The sequence below is a fragment of the Daldinia childiae genome, assembly GCF_008694065.1.
Source record: "Daldinia childiae strain JS-1345 chromosome Unknown Scaffold9, whole genome shotgun sequence".
In the NCBI taxonomy this organism is placed as follows: domain Eukaryota; kingdom Fungi; phylum Ascomycota; class Sordariomycetes; order Xylariales; family Hypoxylaceae; genus Daldinia; species Daldinia childiae.
Window position 1 is genome coordinate 355,216 of NW_022984650.1, and position 13,468 is coordinate 368,683.

Consider the following 13,468-nt stretch of genomic DNA (forward strand, 5'->3'; position numbering starts at 1 on the left):
CTGTAGCCGCTCTCCATTTCGACTAGGATTATTACCAACGCCCTCGCGCTTCACCTAGGTATTTACACATGCAAACATATGCAAACAGGGTCCCCAGTTCTGCTGTTCTGTCAGCCCCCTCCATACCCCTCAAAGCCCCTCAAGTCTCAGACACATTTTTACGGTTGCTTGCTTGCTTGAATTGCTTTGATGAATCACCTTATCGCCCTTAAAGTGCTGCCTTGCTATGATATCGACCCCTAACCTAACAATAGAAAGTTGACAGTTGACAGCTGACAGCTGGCTCTCGTGTTATTAACTGCATCATCTTATCAACGCCACTGCATACACCTACCTACCTACATACTTCAATACATACCTCTTACGACACCGTTAATCCCTCCCGCTCTTCGCGCCGATACCTTTTTGCTTTCCCCTCATTAAGAACCCCGTACCTACGTAAGTCCTACCGGCTGGGAATAGCTTCCTTAGGTAGCTGTCGCTCGCCTCACTCGGTATTAACAGCTGTTGATATAGGTTTAAACGAAACACGCACATACGTACATACATACATTCATACATACATTCATACATACATACACACAGTACAAAATATGTATTTTCCGATTCAGATAGCTAACCGCGCATAAGACACTTGCCTACCTTTTTATCATATTGCTTATTCTAGCGGTTTGGCGTCTCCGACCACTCGGGGAGCTCGGATCTTATCGAACTGGCATAAGACACGGCGGCTGACACTTACCATCGTGTCTTGCTGTTGTCCTGCGGCATATATTCACGCAATCTCTCACCGAGGACTGACCTTGTACAGTATACAGTTCTCATCCTACTCTGTGCTTCGTCGGAGATACACATAGCAGAGGAAAGCTATCCCTACTGCCACTTCATCACTGTTGCTACCTGGCACCTCCCATCTCGGCTAGGCTGTAAACATGTCGGAACATCCAACCCGCAGGGAAGCCGACTTGGGACAGCATCTCGTCACTAGGGCCTACGATCTGACCTTGGTCACGTCAAGTCACACCACGACGCTGGTGCCGCATGCGTCTTTACCTTTCTCGCCGCCGGCTGCCGAGAGTGGCGATACTACCTCACGGGAGCCGGTCTCGAGAACGGTCACCACTGTTGATGCCCAACCAGGTGCCTTAGTTGCGGGTTCTTTGAACTCCGACCGCCTAGAAACTCACTATGGAATGCTCTATGACGGAATTCGACCATCCACGGGTCAAGTTGTGCATGTTTCATGGTTATCGCTAGGTACGGCGGCTTCATCGTCGAGGCCGCCTCTATCTACGTCTAATGCGTCATCTACGTCTAGAAAGGGCCCTTATAGGGAAAGATTAGTAGATGTCATGGTGACAAGAGGGTCGACCTTGTTGCGCTGGGGGTGGGACTTGCTGAGTTTGGACGGCCTACCGAATGAGATCTTGACGCATATACTCACCTTCTTAGACGTGAGCGATCTACTAGCCATTTCCAGGGTATGTTGTTGTCCTTTGGCTTATACATATTCATGATGTCGATATAGTATTCGGCTTATACGCCGACGTCCTCTTGGTTAAGGCTTTATACGGGTTGGAGACCCCTAGGTTTCACTCCCGCATGCAACCTAGCTATGAGCCATTATTCTCATATTCGTATTCTTCTCGCGCAAAGGCTCCGTTGAAACGTAGCCGCGCGTCGATATCGGTTTAATATGCCCTTTCTATTGGTTTCCTATCCTCCACAAATACCAATCCCCTCAAATGATATAATGCTTCGTAGATCATACTATACTAACGGTAGAGGTAGATTAATCATCACTTTAGGACTCTGTCCTTACACCCTATCTTGCACACCCTTCGCCTCCGGCGTGCCCGCCTATCACTTCCGCCCCTTTTAACTTCACCCTCGCGGCCTACCCTCACGGAGCTCATCTCCCGCCACATCTTCCTAACACACACGACGCAGATCTCACGGCGGCTAGCGCGCAGCCTCGTATCAATCCGGCTGTCACGCAGCTTGCCGCTCCGGCCCTCCGCCGAGTCTCTGGTGCAGCGCGGCGTGCTTCCGCCAGAAGTCGTAGAGAGCAGTGTAGCGCCTGGTCTCATTGCTAAGAAGCGCGCTGTTGAGAAGGAGAAGCTCAAGGATGGCCTCCGGCGATGGGTCGGAGCTGTCTGGCGCGGCGAGGTGCGGGAAAGAAGCGAAGGGGTCAAGAAATGGGAGGAGCGTGCCGGTGTCGGGAGGGTATGGCGACTTAGGAAGTTTTGGGAACGCGTAGGAAGTGATAATGACGATGCGCCGGGCATGGGATGGGGTACCTGACTTACCCTTTTAAAGGCCAGATTCCGTCCGACGCCTATTGCTACCTGTCTCTGGCCGATAGATGTCGACATCTACCTTTACAAATCACACCTACACACCTAATTTGGATTGACGAATATCGTACGGCTAACGAAGGTAAGAGCTCATTAGTGAGAGCACTTTTTATTACAGGTGAACTAAGCTCTGCTATTTCCGCAGAGGACATAGCGCTTTGATGACTCTTTTTGAATGATGTAACTTTAATGACTAGGTGTTCCGGGGATATTTCAATTGGGGTTCAGTTTCTTTTTGGGGAGTTGTCTGTCTCCCTTATCATACAATATTGTATGTAGTTACATCAATATAAGAAGCAATTATGTATCTAATGCCGGGTCCTAAATAAATGCAACTCCCTAGATGCTCTCACCTTTTTGAATTCATTAGCCCTTATGCTCAGAATAACGCCGTCGTGGCCCTATGCAAGGTAGTACTCCTTTTTCCTATTAATCAAGCTGAAGTCGGGTCCAATATTATTATGTCTCGTCATCATCCCTCCTTTATACAAATTCTTAATTTCGTGCCTCCCGGCCTACCGAAGTCGAAATGCATCCCAATCATCGTCTTCGTCATCCTCGTCCTCGTCCTCGTCTTCTTCAGGTATACTGGAGTCATTGTTCTCCTTGCCGTCCGCCGGGCTCTTAGCCATGACTACGTCATCATTCGCGGCAGCACTGCGGAGATTCGCCACGCTACCCTTGCGTAGCTGCTCTCGGCGTTCTTTGAGTCGCCGCACGCGCCCTTCTAGCTCTTCCATTTCTTCAAACTCGGCCTCTAGCGCACGCGTCGCGTCTTCCCGCTCGTCGGCGATTTGCGCGTCCACGAAGTGCTTCCGTCGCTCGTTCTCTTCCTCCTGCGACTTGGCGGCGATCTGGGCGGCGGTCATGGCTGGCGCTGAGATGGTGGCGTCGGCGGAGTAGCCTTGTGGACCGGGTGCTGGCGCGGGTTCGGCGGCTAGCTCGGCTTCGAAGGCGGCCCATTCGGCCTCGTCTACAGCGCCGTTGGATGGTTGGGCTTGGGGCAGGGCGGCGGTGGTCGTTGTGGAGGATGGTACAGAGAGAGATTGCGTCGAGATGGGCAGGTTCGAGGGCGTGGATGTAGGTGTAGATGTGGTTTCGGAGCCGATGAGCGGTGAGCGGCCGAAGGGGGCGCCCTTGGGCGTCGAGGTCGCGGAGTTGGAACCGGCGGCTGGGGTGGCGGGTCGCGACGGTATCGCGATCTCGACTCCCTGCACGGGTGGGTGTGAAGTCCGCCTCGATAGCTCTGGGGGCGACTGCCTCTTCTCACCGCCGCTGCTCGTGGATAAGGCCAGGTCGGGCTTACTACGCTTTTTCCGTATTGCCTCTTCCGCATCGCCGTCTACATCGGATATGCCTTCGTCCACGTCGTCGTGTTTCCGCTTGCCGTTACCCCCGTCGGTCGAAGATACCGCCTGTGGTTGCTCGGAGAGGTTGCTCTGTAGTGCCTGTACTCTCTTCCTGTGGTTCGGGCTTCGGATATGGCTTTCCCATATGGCCTCTGTCTTTACGGGCTCGTGACATAGCTTGCATAGTAGTTTTCCGGCATCCGAGTATGCGGCATGGGGATGCTTGATACGGTTCTCGGCGCGGTGAGCGCGAAGCAGGGCTCGGGCGTCTGCCATTGCGGCCGTTGGTGTTGCCGATATGAGTAGTAGTCTCGTAGGGGAGGAGTAAGTTGGCTAGCAAATCTCAGAATACTGGTTGTAAATCTGTGAATAGCTTCGAGTATAACTTTTTTTCGGATTTAGAGAGGGCACACGTAGTTTTAGGGATTGTCGTGATGATCGTTTTGTGGCTGCTCCTTAGTGGTTTTGGTCTTTAATGAGGCGGACTGACCTTAGAGATGCCGGATTACCTTAGCTCCCGCTGTATGTGTAAGGGTAAGGTTCAGCCACAAGGGAAGCTTCTAAAATGCCCCGCACTTGGATGGATCTCCCCCCGATTGAAGCTCCAATTGCGGAGTACTTGAATTTTACATAATTGGTACCTAGGTACTGATGTACGGATGTCCCTTTCAAAAGTTTTACCATAGGGACCTACCTCTCTCCTCCCCCCCCCCCCCCCCCCCCCCCCGGTGAGCTTTGACCAAGCTTGGCAATAACTACTCACCTATTTAGCATGTAGTTATATCTTATTTTACTCTAACTACTATAAAACCCAGTAGTAAACCTAAGGGATAATACCTAATGTATACATTTTTAAATTACCTACCTAGGTTAGGTAGTTACCTGATAGTTGCTAGCCAAGTACCTAATCAGACAGCTGGCGACAATCTTGACAGGAGTTCCCTACGGTAAAAACTTTTAAAAGGGACATCCGTATTTCGTACTTCCTTGTCATTTTCTAGAGTTCAAGCGTTAAAGCAAACAAGATTTCGAATATCAGTTCAAAGTCAAACAATAAAGCCTTTTACTTTTCATTAATAGCCTATCCTCAAGATTAGCTCGAGCTCCGACCCGCTTGAGTATACTAACATATTCTATAGAGTCTCTTATAAGACATTTTGTCGATAGTAATAGTGCCAGCGGCCGTAACACTAGCTGCTTTCCCCCGTCCGCGCAAGCGCGCCAACACCACAAGCGTCATATAACATATGACCCATGTTATTATATCTTAAGTTTACGAAGGATATATTTCTTTTTTTTTTTTCCTACCTACCTATTATGTCGAACTTATTATCTATAGAAGTTATATCGAATTAAGAAATATAATTGCCGTTTTAGGGTTTGAAAATCACCGGGAAAGGTAGTTTATTGGTGCGTTTTACAGAGACGTTGATTGGTTGCATCCTGGAATAAGTCGAGTTTTGGGCGGATTTGAATTTCATAAATGTAAGGCATACTTAATCTAATCGATAAGACTTACCAGTCTGGAGAGAAAATTGATGGCGCAGTCTTGGCATTTTGATTTTATTAACTTTCTTGAATAATCAACGATTATATTGGCAAAAACAACCGAAAGCTGTTTAAAATATATATCATGTTATTTCTAAGAAGCCAATTTAGACACTTATCAGCTTTAGTTATTTTTTCCGATTTTTAAAGTGACTATTTTGAATATAATATATGATGCTTTTCTCGAAGGAAAATGTTAAGACTGCGCCATAACTAAATGAGCGAGGCTGCTTACCTAGGTTAGGTACCTAACATAGCTTGCCTCTCTTCAAAGCTTAGAAATGAACCTAAAAAATACAATAATGCACGCCTTCTTTTCTACCTACTCCAATTAACACATCCCATCCACATAGCCTCCATTACTTATTTTAACTTATTAGTTTAATATACTATAATCTATCCGTGACCGTAGCCGACAACGTAATGGAGGAAGAGGACCAAGTCCTGGTTTCATCAACTTGGCCGCCGCCGCCTCCCTTCTGGCGCGACTTTACCCCCGAGAACCTTGCACGTATTGACGAGCTACGCAAGAGAGAAGCAGAAAAAGAGGGACTTGACGATGCCTCGAAAGTGCGCCTTCAGGGCTTACCTCGCGAGCTACGTAATCTACAGCCACCACTAGAACCCACGGATGGGGTATGGAGAGTCTTTGGAGATACCTATAAATTAAAGGATGAGCTTCCCCGACTTGAGGATACGGACATTAAGCCGCTATTTCCGAATCCAGATGAGAGGGATCAAGATGGCAAACACTTTGATCGTGCACTGATCCTCAAGAGATTGGCCAAATCATTACTACTAAACTTCCTGGAACTTACGGGATTGCTAGCTATCAATCCTGAAGCTGTACGTTATTGCATTTATAGTAGAATCATATTTACGATATTGTCTCTAACATGAATTCCATAGGCCGAAGAGAAGACCCAAGACATGCGCCACCTGTTTCTCAACTTTCACCATCTTATCAACGAATACCGACCCCACCAAGCCCGCGAGTCGCTGATCTCTATGATGCAGGCGCAGTTGGACCGTACGCGAGCCGAGACGAACGCGATCCGGGACGCTAAGGATAAGGCTGAACGTATCATGGAAGGCCTGGGGAGTTTAAAGATCGAATATGAACTTGTCGACAAGTTAACAACGTCTAAAAAGACGGAATCATGGAACTACCAAAGAGAGACGTGGGCGTCAGTCGCCAGAGATCTCTAGAAAGGGACGCCACATACTACTTTTCTAGTTACCTGTCGTTATGGATTGTTTATGGATTATGGCTTGGTGTCAGGGTGTTTATAATGGATAAGCGCGTTGGTATTGATACCCATCTCGATAGGAAAGGCGGGAATGCGCTTGAGGAAAATGCATTGATTTAATCCTATGAAGAATACTCCTAGTGCTGCATCGTCAAGTGAAATCAACCCAGTTCCTGCAAAACGCAAGTTCGTGTTTAACAACGCCTCGTAAATCGTGTCTTTATATGGCATCTACCACCGAATCTCGTTTCCTCACATAACAGTGCAAGGTATAGGGATACAGCAACATTCAAAATCTCCACAGTCAATACATCTAGTCTTGCCTCCTGTAGCATCGGCGGGTTTGATGATTTTCTCGAAAGTCGATGATGCGGCGCTGCCAGGGCCGTTACGGTTGACGAGGGAGTGAGACGAGCCACAAGCCATGGTTAATGAATTATCGAGTTATCTGTTATAATAATATTTTAGCTCTCCTCCTAGGGATAATAGGTAATGGAGTGGGTCGCGTACCAGTTGATAGATTGATGTATTTTAGATTGGCGTGCTCTAATACTTTCTTTAGTTATGAGTATGATGATTTAGTAACTATGTGGAATTATAAGTTAGAAGTAGGTTTAGTTAGGTTTTAAAGACTTTGTCCTAGTTGTCTACTTTCATTCCTTTGCCAGCAACACATGCACTCCCAATGGCTGTGCAGTGAGTACGTACCTACCTTACAAGCATTAATCTGATGGAAAATGAAACTAAAGCAAGGAAAAGCCAAGAAGAAGCTTCGTCATAAGTTATAACAGCGCCTCTGTGGCTAGCCTATCAAACGCGTCACCAAAACAATCTTGCAACTTAGTGGCCCCCACCATCCTATATCTATTTACTATTATGGATAAGTAACAAGCCACCTAATTTAATATGCAAAGGTACAAATTCTTAATATCTTTCAGGAACCGCTAGGTTTAGGTGCATACTTACCTACCTAACTAACCTTTTTATCACTACGATTCTCCTGCCGGCAGTTTTGAGGCTATTCGCACCCCTATTTTACTTTAAAATAAAATAAAATGGATCTACAAGAACAGGTCGCCCGGGTATATCGTCAACGACTAGTAGTCACATCGCCGAAGATTGAGCCTGCTGAAAGACTTGTTGAACGGCAACAGGCTCCCCGGCCTCTCCAACCCGTAGAAGCGAATCGACCTCCTCATTGGCGATATAAGACCGCCGAGAACACGAGAAAAAAGGCAAAGGAGCTTACGAGTGATCAACGGCACGAGGTACAAGTTTTGAAGAAATACCACCCTAAGTTGACGTACATGGACTTGTCAAAATGGACCGGATTTACGCATAGCCAAATTCAAAGGGCCCTCACTGGCCCTCTATCACGAAAAAAGCGTGCCAGCCCATATAGAACAAATACATTAAAATGCACGGATTGTCCCGAGACTTATACTATTGCGTGGCTACCTATTAGTCCCGATTTGAATCCCGTTGAGAATATATTGACCTGGGTGAAAAACTGGCTTGAATTGAATGACAACATAAGGATTTGGAGGTCTCAGGAATTAAAAGAAGCCATTCTCAGGGCCTGGGATGCCATTCCTGAGGATCGATTGATGACCCTTGCGTCGTCAATGTACAATAGAATGCGGGATATTCGAAATAATGGTGGTAGGGAACAAGCCTATTGATTTTTCCAAATCTATGTACTGTTGCATATGAAAATGCATGTAGTTACAGGGACTTGGGTCTTCCCAATAGATACAATTAATATATTGTCAAATGCCATAAATTGGGGAAACGGAGTTGATTCTAGTTGAATTAGAACAAAATGAAGACTATACGTTAAACATCGTTGAACGTTTTTTAATCGTGCCGGAGGCATACAAGACTCCGCGTCCATTCGTTCCAACGTAGACTTGTCCCGCTGTGTTTCCACTACCAGCAAGTTTACAGCTATCAATGGAACCAAATCCTTGACTACCCTGAATGTCAGTCCAAGAAGCCCCATCATCTGCACTGCCATATAGCTTGGCTCCGGCAGAACCTGTACCAAACGCGTATACATTCCAGGTCGTGCCTGAGCCCCGTCCGAGCGCGATTTGATAGGTATTCTTAAGGCTTGTGGAGACCTGTGTAAAGGAAGATCCATAGTTTGTCGAGTGGAAAATTCCCGCGTCGGTTGATACCCAAACATCACCAGCCTTCGTCGGATGAGCTGCGATGTCACGGACTGCAGTGGCGCTGCCCAAAGACCCGGCTTTCGCAAACGATGTCCCGGTGTTGGTGCTAACATAAAAGTTGGCTGCGGAACCGCCGTAGAAAACCGTATTGTTCTGCTTGTCCGACGCAATTATAGCGCTTGAGGGGAGACTAGAGACTGCTGAAAAGGTGCCTTGATTCTGGGAACGCTGCACGCCGTTTGTAGATGTCGACCAGAGCACCGTGTCCGCCTTAGCAGAATAAGCTACTATGCCGCCGTTCATATTATTGTCCGCGCCAGAATACACATTCCAACTCGCTCCGCCGTCGCTTGATACTGCGACCTGTTGTGATCCAGCCGAGTTGCCAATACGAACGATATTCTTCACCGAGGCTCCGGCGTAGTCCACACTTGAAGATGTCGACCAGATGGGATTCATCCAAGGTGTCTTCGGAGAGGTCTTTAGACTGGCTGCATCTTTGAACGTAAATCCGCTATCGTCACCTACAGCTGCTAGTAACTCGCTTCCTCCAGGTGGCGAAGCAAGGTCCTGAACGGCGAATTCTTCTATACCGTCGGCGAGCGACTGGATTGAGACGTTATGGGCGGTGTCCCATTTTGTCAAATCGTGGCCGCCGAATACCGTCAACCCGGTAGAATACAGCCAATGATCGCTGTCAAGAGGATTAATGACCAATGCCTCTATCATCCATCCGAGATCCTTTGTGTCCGTGTCAATAAACCCCGTCTTAATCCATGGGGCTTTAGAAGTCTACAAAGGCCAGTATCAGTACACCTTTCTCTTCGGTATCTCACCAAATTACTTACTGTGAGTCCGTAGTAAAGGTTCATGTCCGGGTAGTTGGCCCATGCCCAGATCTTAGACCAAGTGGCTCCCGAATCGGTTGACCTAAATATCTGCGCGTCCGGGTACCACGAGTTCAAGCTCGCCACGACAATCGTTCCAGGTTTCTGCATGTCTACGCCAAGCCCACCGAAACCAAAATACAGATCACCGCCAGAGACCGGCGTGATGTCTTTCCACGTGCCCGCAGAGATGTCATATCGATATACTGCACCCAAGGTCCCGTCGTATGGGCCCGTGCCATCACTGTATGTAAGATACAGCGCTTTCTCTTTCGGCTGGAGGGTACACTTGTGGGGGAAATAAGTGCCAGGCTGCCCCTTTACCGGATTCCACGTGGTACCCGCATCCTCGGAGACATAGACGCTTGCGGTAGTGTTGTCCGCTGTACCGACGAAGATTCTCTTAGTAGCGCCGCTTGTTGTGCCGCTCGTAGAGTCGAACGTTACAAATGCTAGTCCTTGCTTGTCCCCATTATATCCACCAACATCATTAGGGTCGGGAATAAATGTCCCTGCAGCTGTAAACGAGGACACTTTGGTAAATGTCGCGCCACTATCTGTACTCTTCCACAATCCATTGCCGCTACGGGCTCCGAAGTACAAGATCTTGGAGTTGGCCGGGTCAACGGCAAGACGCTCGCCCATCCCCCGACCAGGCATATTTCCACCGACCTTAAAGGGAAGGCTAGTCGTCTTCCATGTAGCCCCTTTATCGCTACTGCGGATTATGGAGCCAGATTTCGGGTCCCTAGTCTAGTATTAGTGGCTCCAAGGTTAAGAAATAGTTCCAAGCGTAACGACATACCAGTCGTTTGTATACATGCCAACAGCAGCGTATACCACGTTCTCGTTCTGCGGATCAAGAGCAAGAGCATCAACGCCCCAATTATGCCAATTGTCATGGTCCGTGATGCCGTCCGTGACAGCAGTCCACGAATCGTCCTTATTAAGCCGATATAGGCCACCGATGTCCGTCCGGGCATATGCGACACCCTTAACCGTCGGATGGAAGACGATACCAGGGACGAACCCGCCGCCGCCGCCAATCTTCACATTTTGCCACGTGAAGGCGGCCTCGGCAGCCGCTGCGAGCAGCTGTACTGTTGCGAAGAATCTCATCGCTAAAACCAGTAGTCGTCTATCTAGAGGGTAAGCGGCTCTATGTAGGTACGTAGCAAGTTTTCTTCGTGGTACGGGTATCTGTGGGTATTTATTTATCTTCATTTATACGCAATTTGTACCTACATACGCGAGTCAGGGGGGCCGATGTCACCCCACACCGACGATTCCGGAATGCCATGGCGCCAGAAAAAAACACCAAATAGGCAAATCGCTTCTAGAACTCAGATGATATCGTGAGTCGACATTATTTCCTCGTGTTGGTCCATGGCCCACCGCCCCGCGCTGGATGCCTCATTCGCAAGACGGCGGATGGTCGAGCTACGACGGGGGGGGAATATGTGGATACGCATCATGTCCCCGATCAATTTTCCCGCGAATAGAATGCCTACGCTCCCGATGATTCGTCCCGATTCGGCAGGGAGGTTTAGCTTCCGTAGTTGGGTTCCCCTAGTCCGTTCAGGACTTATGCGTAGTGTTCGACGGACCTAGGCTCGATAATCCGACTCGCATGCTAAGACTCATCTTATACTATTACGTTGCCTTGAGATCTTTAACTTATGGGATTATTTATACTTACGATTCCGTGGTGAGAGGTAACGTTCACATATAACCCTTGATGTGTTATTATTAAACATCTTAGCGACAGGAAAAGGCGAGGGCGTTTTATATTGTTCTATCATATTGATTCGATAAACTCTTCTCATAACGATGGTTTGATATACCCTTCTGTACTTACATCGATTCTTTGACAGAGCTGTATTTTTACGAAGCTATTAAAGTCAGTAGTTTGATTCAGAATGTTAAGATATGTCATACTTTTAATGTGACTACCTTTTAGGACGTTAGGACTTATACATTGTTTATTGGTTGCTGTATCAGTTGAAAATATAACAACTCTAATTATAATATTAAAAAGACCTTGGAATCAAGGTGGCCATTAATAATAATTGCAATTGTCTAGTAACGGTCAGTCAATCTTTTGCCTCCGACGTTATTTATTACTGACAGTGTAGATTGCATGAGCATTGTAGTACTATATCATGTTAATAATGAGAGTACCAGGACCACATGCACATATGTATTAAGATAGCAGGACCATATTATCATATTTCTACACAGGTAGGTGTAATACAGTACAATATATTTCAACATTCTAAAGTCACACGATCCTAAACTACACCTCTCTCCGGCGCATGCCTAGGTACCTACCTAACCTATATATCTCGTCTATGAATACATCGTGATAGCTTTGAATGTTGGTTCTTTCTAATGATATGAAACCCGGGCGCTTGAGGCTCGGCGGCTACCGGCGTCAATCACAACCTCAGTTCCTAATAGAGATGAATGCGCATATGAAATACGACGTATGTAAGCATGCACGTAGGTATTACAACGGCGGCTATACCACGTCAGGCGGATTTCTCAGCGAATCGCCTGATGTGGGGTTTACCATCTTCCAATTGTATAGTAGAATCTATTACGCCTTGCTATATGTTAGCTAGAGAGTGAAGTTCGTATTTCTATTTGATGTCACTATAGGCCTCTGCATCTTCCTAGGGCATTTATTCTCGCGATTCCACGCATCTCTATTACACATCCACAACATCATTTGCCCGCATACACTACGATGGAACGCCTAACATTCTTCTTTGAAAACGTCGATAACCTCCCGGAAGAGCAATCGCCCGCCGGTGTTATACTTACTAAATTCGAAACCAAATTAGTCAACATTTTCTGCCGATATCTTCCGCCGATATCTTCAAACTGGAGATGAATCAGAAGATAGCTTGAGCTTGACTAATGCAGCAAAGGACATCATAGTCCTACTTCCAGACACATCAGATCCAGAAGGACTATCAGGAGATCTCTTAACATTATGGGAGTTGTGTATCGAAGCTGCACAACGAATCCCCCACTACCACATTTGTCAGATGAGGTTAGCACGACTCATCATCGCTCTACGGCATTCACCCAAGACCGCATCTGCAGCAGGAAACAAGACAGCTAGCAAAGAGATCTGTCATTATGATGGAAGCACTCGAGGCCGCTATGATAAGTGTCCATGGTACGACTGGGGGATAAATTTGCCTGGTTGGGCTATAGAGTAAGCACGCTTTAATTGGTAGAGGTTTCTTTCATCAGGGGCTTCATGATCAGGAATAAGAAATGTAAGACCACTACGTTTGCTATGCAAATCTGGGTATCACCTATGCAAACTATGAATTATTTGAGAACGATAAGGAAAGCGAAAGCGACGAAATAACCGAAGCAATAAATGATAAACGGGTAGAAACTGATCGACTTTATTGTGATTATGAAGACTCGATTCATCGCTGATAAAAGTGCATGTCTGGACAATGAACAACCCTGACTAAGTAATATATTAGAAAGTGAAACAACATACTCATTGAAAACTGGTTGTCATTGCGATATATCTATTGAACCAAATACAGTATATCTTCATAAGTTAATTATAAATTATAGCAACTATGATACTCGTAGAAGTCTATCAAGAATTAAAGTGACGTTGTAGGGGTACAGCCAAGTACGCCGCCAGGAAGTGACCAGCATATTCCTTAGCACAATATCCCTTAACCTCTAAACATTAATCATACTCAAATAGCATCTTAATTATTAAAAGATTAGGTAGCTAAGTGTATTTCACTAACGACTTTTGAAAGTGATTGCTTATTTAACTTCTTGTAGTGTAGTATAAGCTGTGCCGCGCTACAAAGGAATTAACGAGAGTCCTATCTTTCCTTTCCTCGCTACTAGCGTGAA

At 46.8% G+C, this 13,468-nt stretch overlaps 4 protein-coding genes across 4 annotated transcripts; 2 read left to right on the plus strand and 2 right to left on the minus strand.

The window, feature by feature from the left end:
- Nucleotides 1–932: 932 nt before the first annotated feature.
- Nucleotides 933–2,304, plus strand: GL218_07337 (F-box domain-containing protein; the record flags this gene model as incomplete). The annotated part of the gene is made up of 2 exons (XM_033584087.1): nt 933–1,481; nt 1,792–2,304. 2 exons carry the CDS (start codon nt 933–935, stop codon nt 2,302–2,304), a joined length of 1,062 nt encoding a protein of 353 aa, XP_033432700.1.
- Nucleotides 2,305–2,872: 568 nt separating this feature from the next.
- On the minus strand, nt 2,873–3,982 carry GL218_07338 (uncharacterized protein; the record flags this gene model as incomplete). Its single annotated transcript, XM_033584088.1, has 1 exon — nt 2,873–3,982. One exon carries the CDS (start codon nt 3,980–3,982, stop codon nt 2,873–2,875), a length of 1,110 nt encoding a protein of 369 aa, XP_033432709.1.
- Nucleotides 3,983–5,677: 1,695 nt separating this feature from the next.
- Nucleotides 5,678–6,463, plus strand: GL218_07339 (Mediator of RNA polymerase II transcription subunit 7; the record flags this gene model as incomplete). The annotated part of the gene is made up of 2 exons (XM_033584089.1): nt 5,678–6,100; nt 6,164–6,463. The coding sequence occupies 2 exons, from the start codon at nt 5,678–5,680 to the stop codon at nt 6,461–6,463; spliced, it is 723 nt and encodes a 240-aa protein (XP_033432708.1).
- A 1,870-nt stretch (nt 6,464–8,333) lies between these two features.
- GL218_07340 (Xyloglucanase) lies at nt 8,334–10,684 on the minus strand (the record flags this gene model as incomplete). The annotated part of the gene is made up of 3 exons (XM_033584090.1): nt 8,334–9,470; nt 9,527–10,313; nt 10,371–10,684. The coding sequence occupies 3 exons, from the start codon at nt 10,682–10,684 to the stop codon at nt 8,334–8,336; spliced, it is 2,238 nt and encodes a 745-aa protein (XP_033432471.1).
- Nucleotides 10,685–13,468: the final 2,784 nt, after the last annotated feature.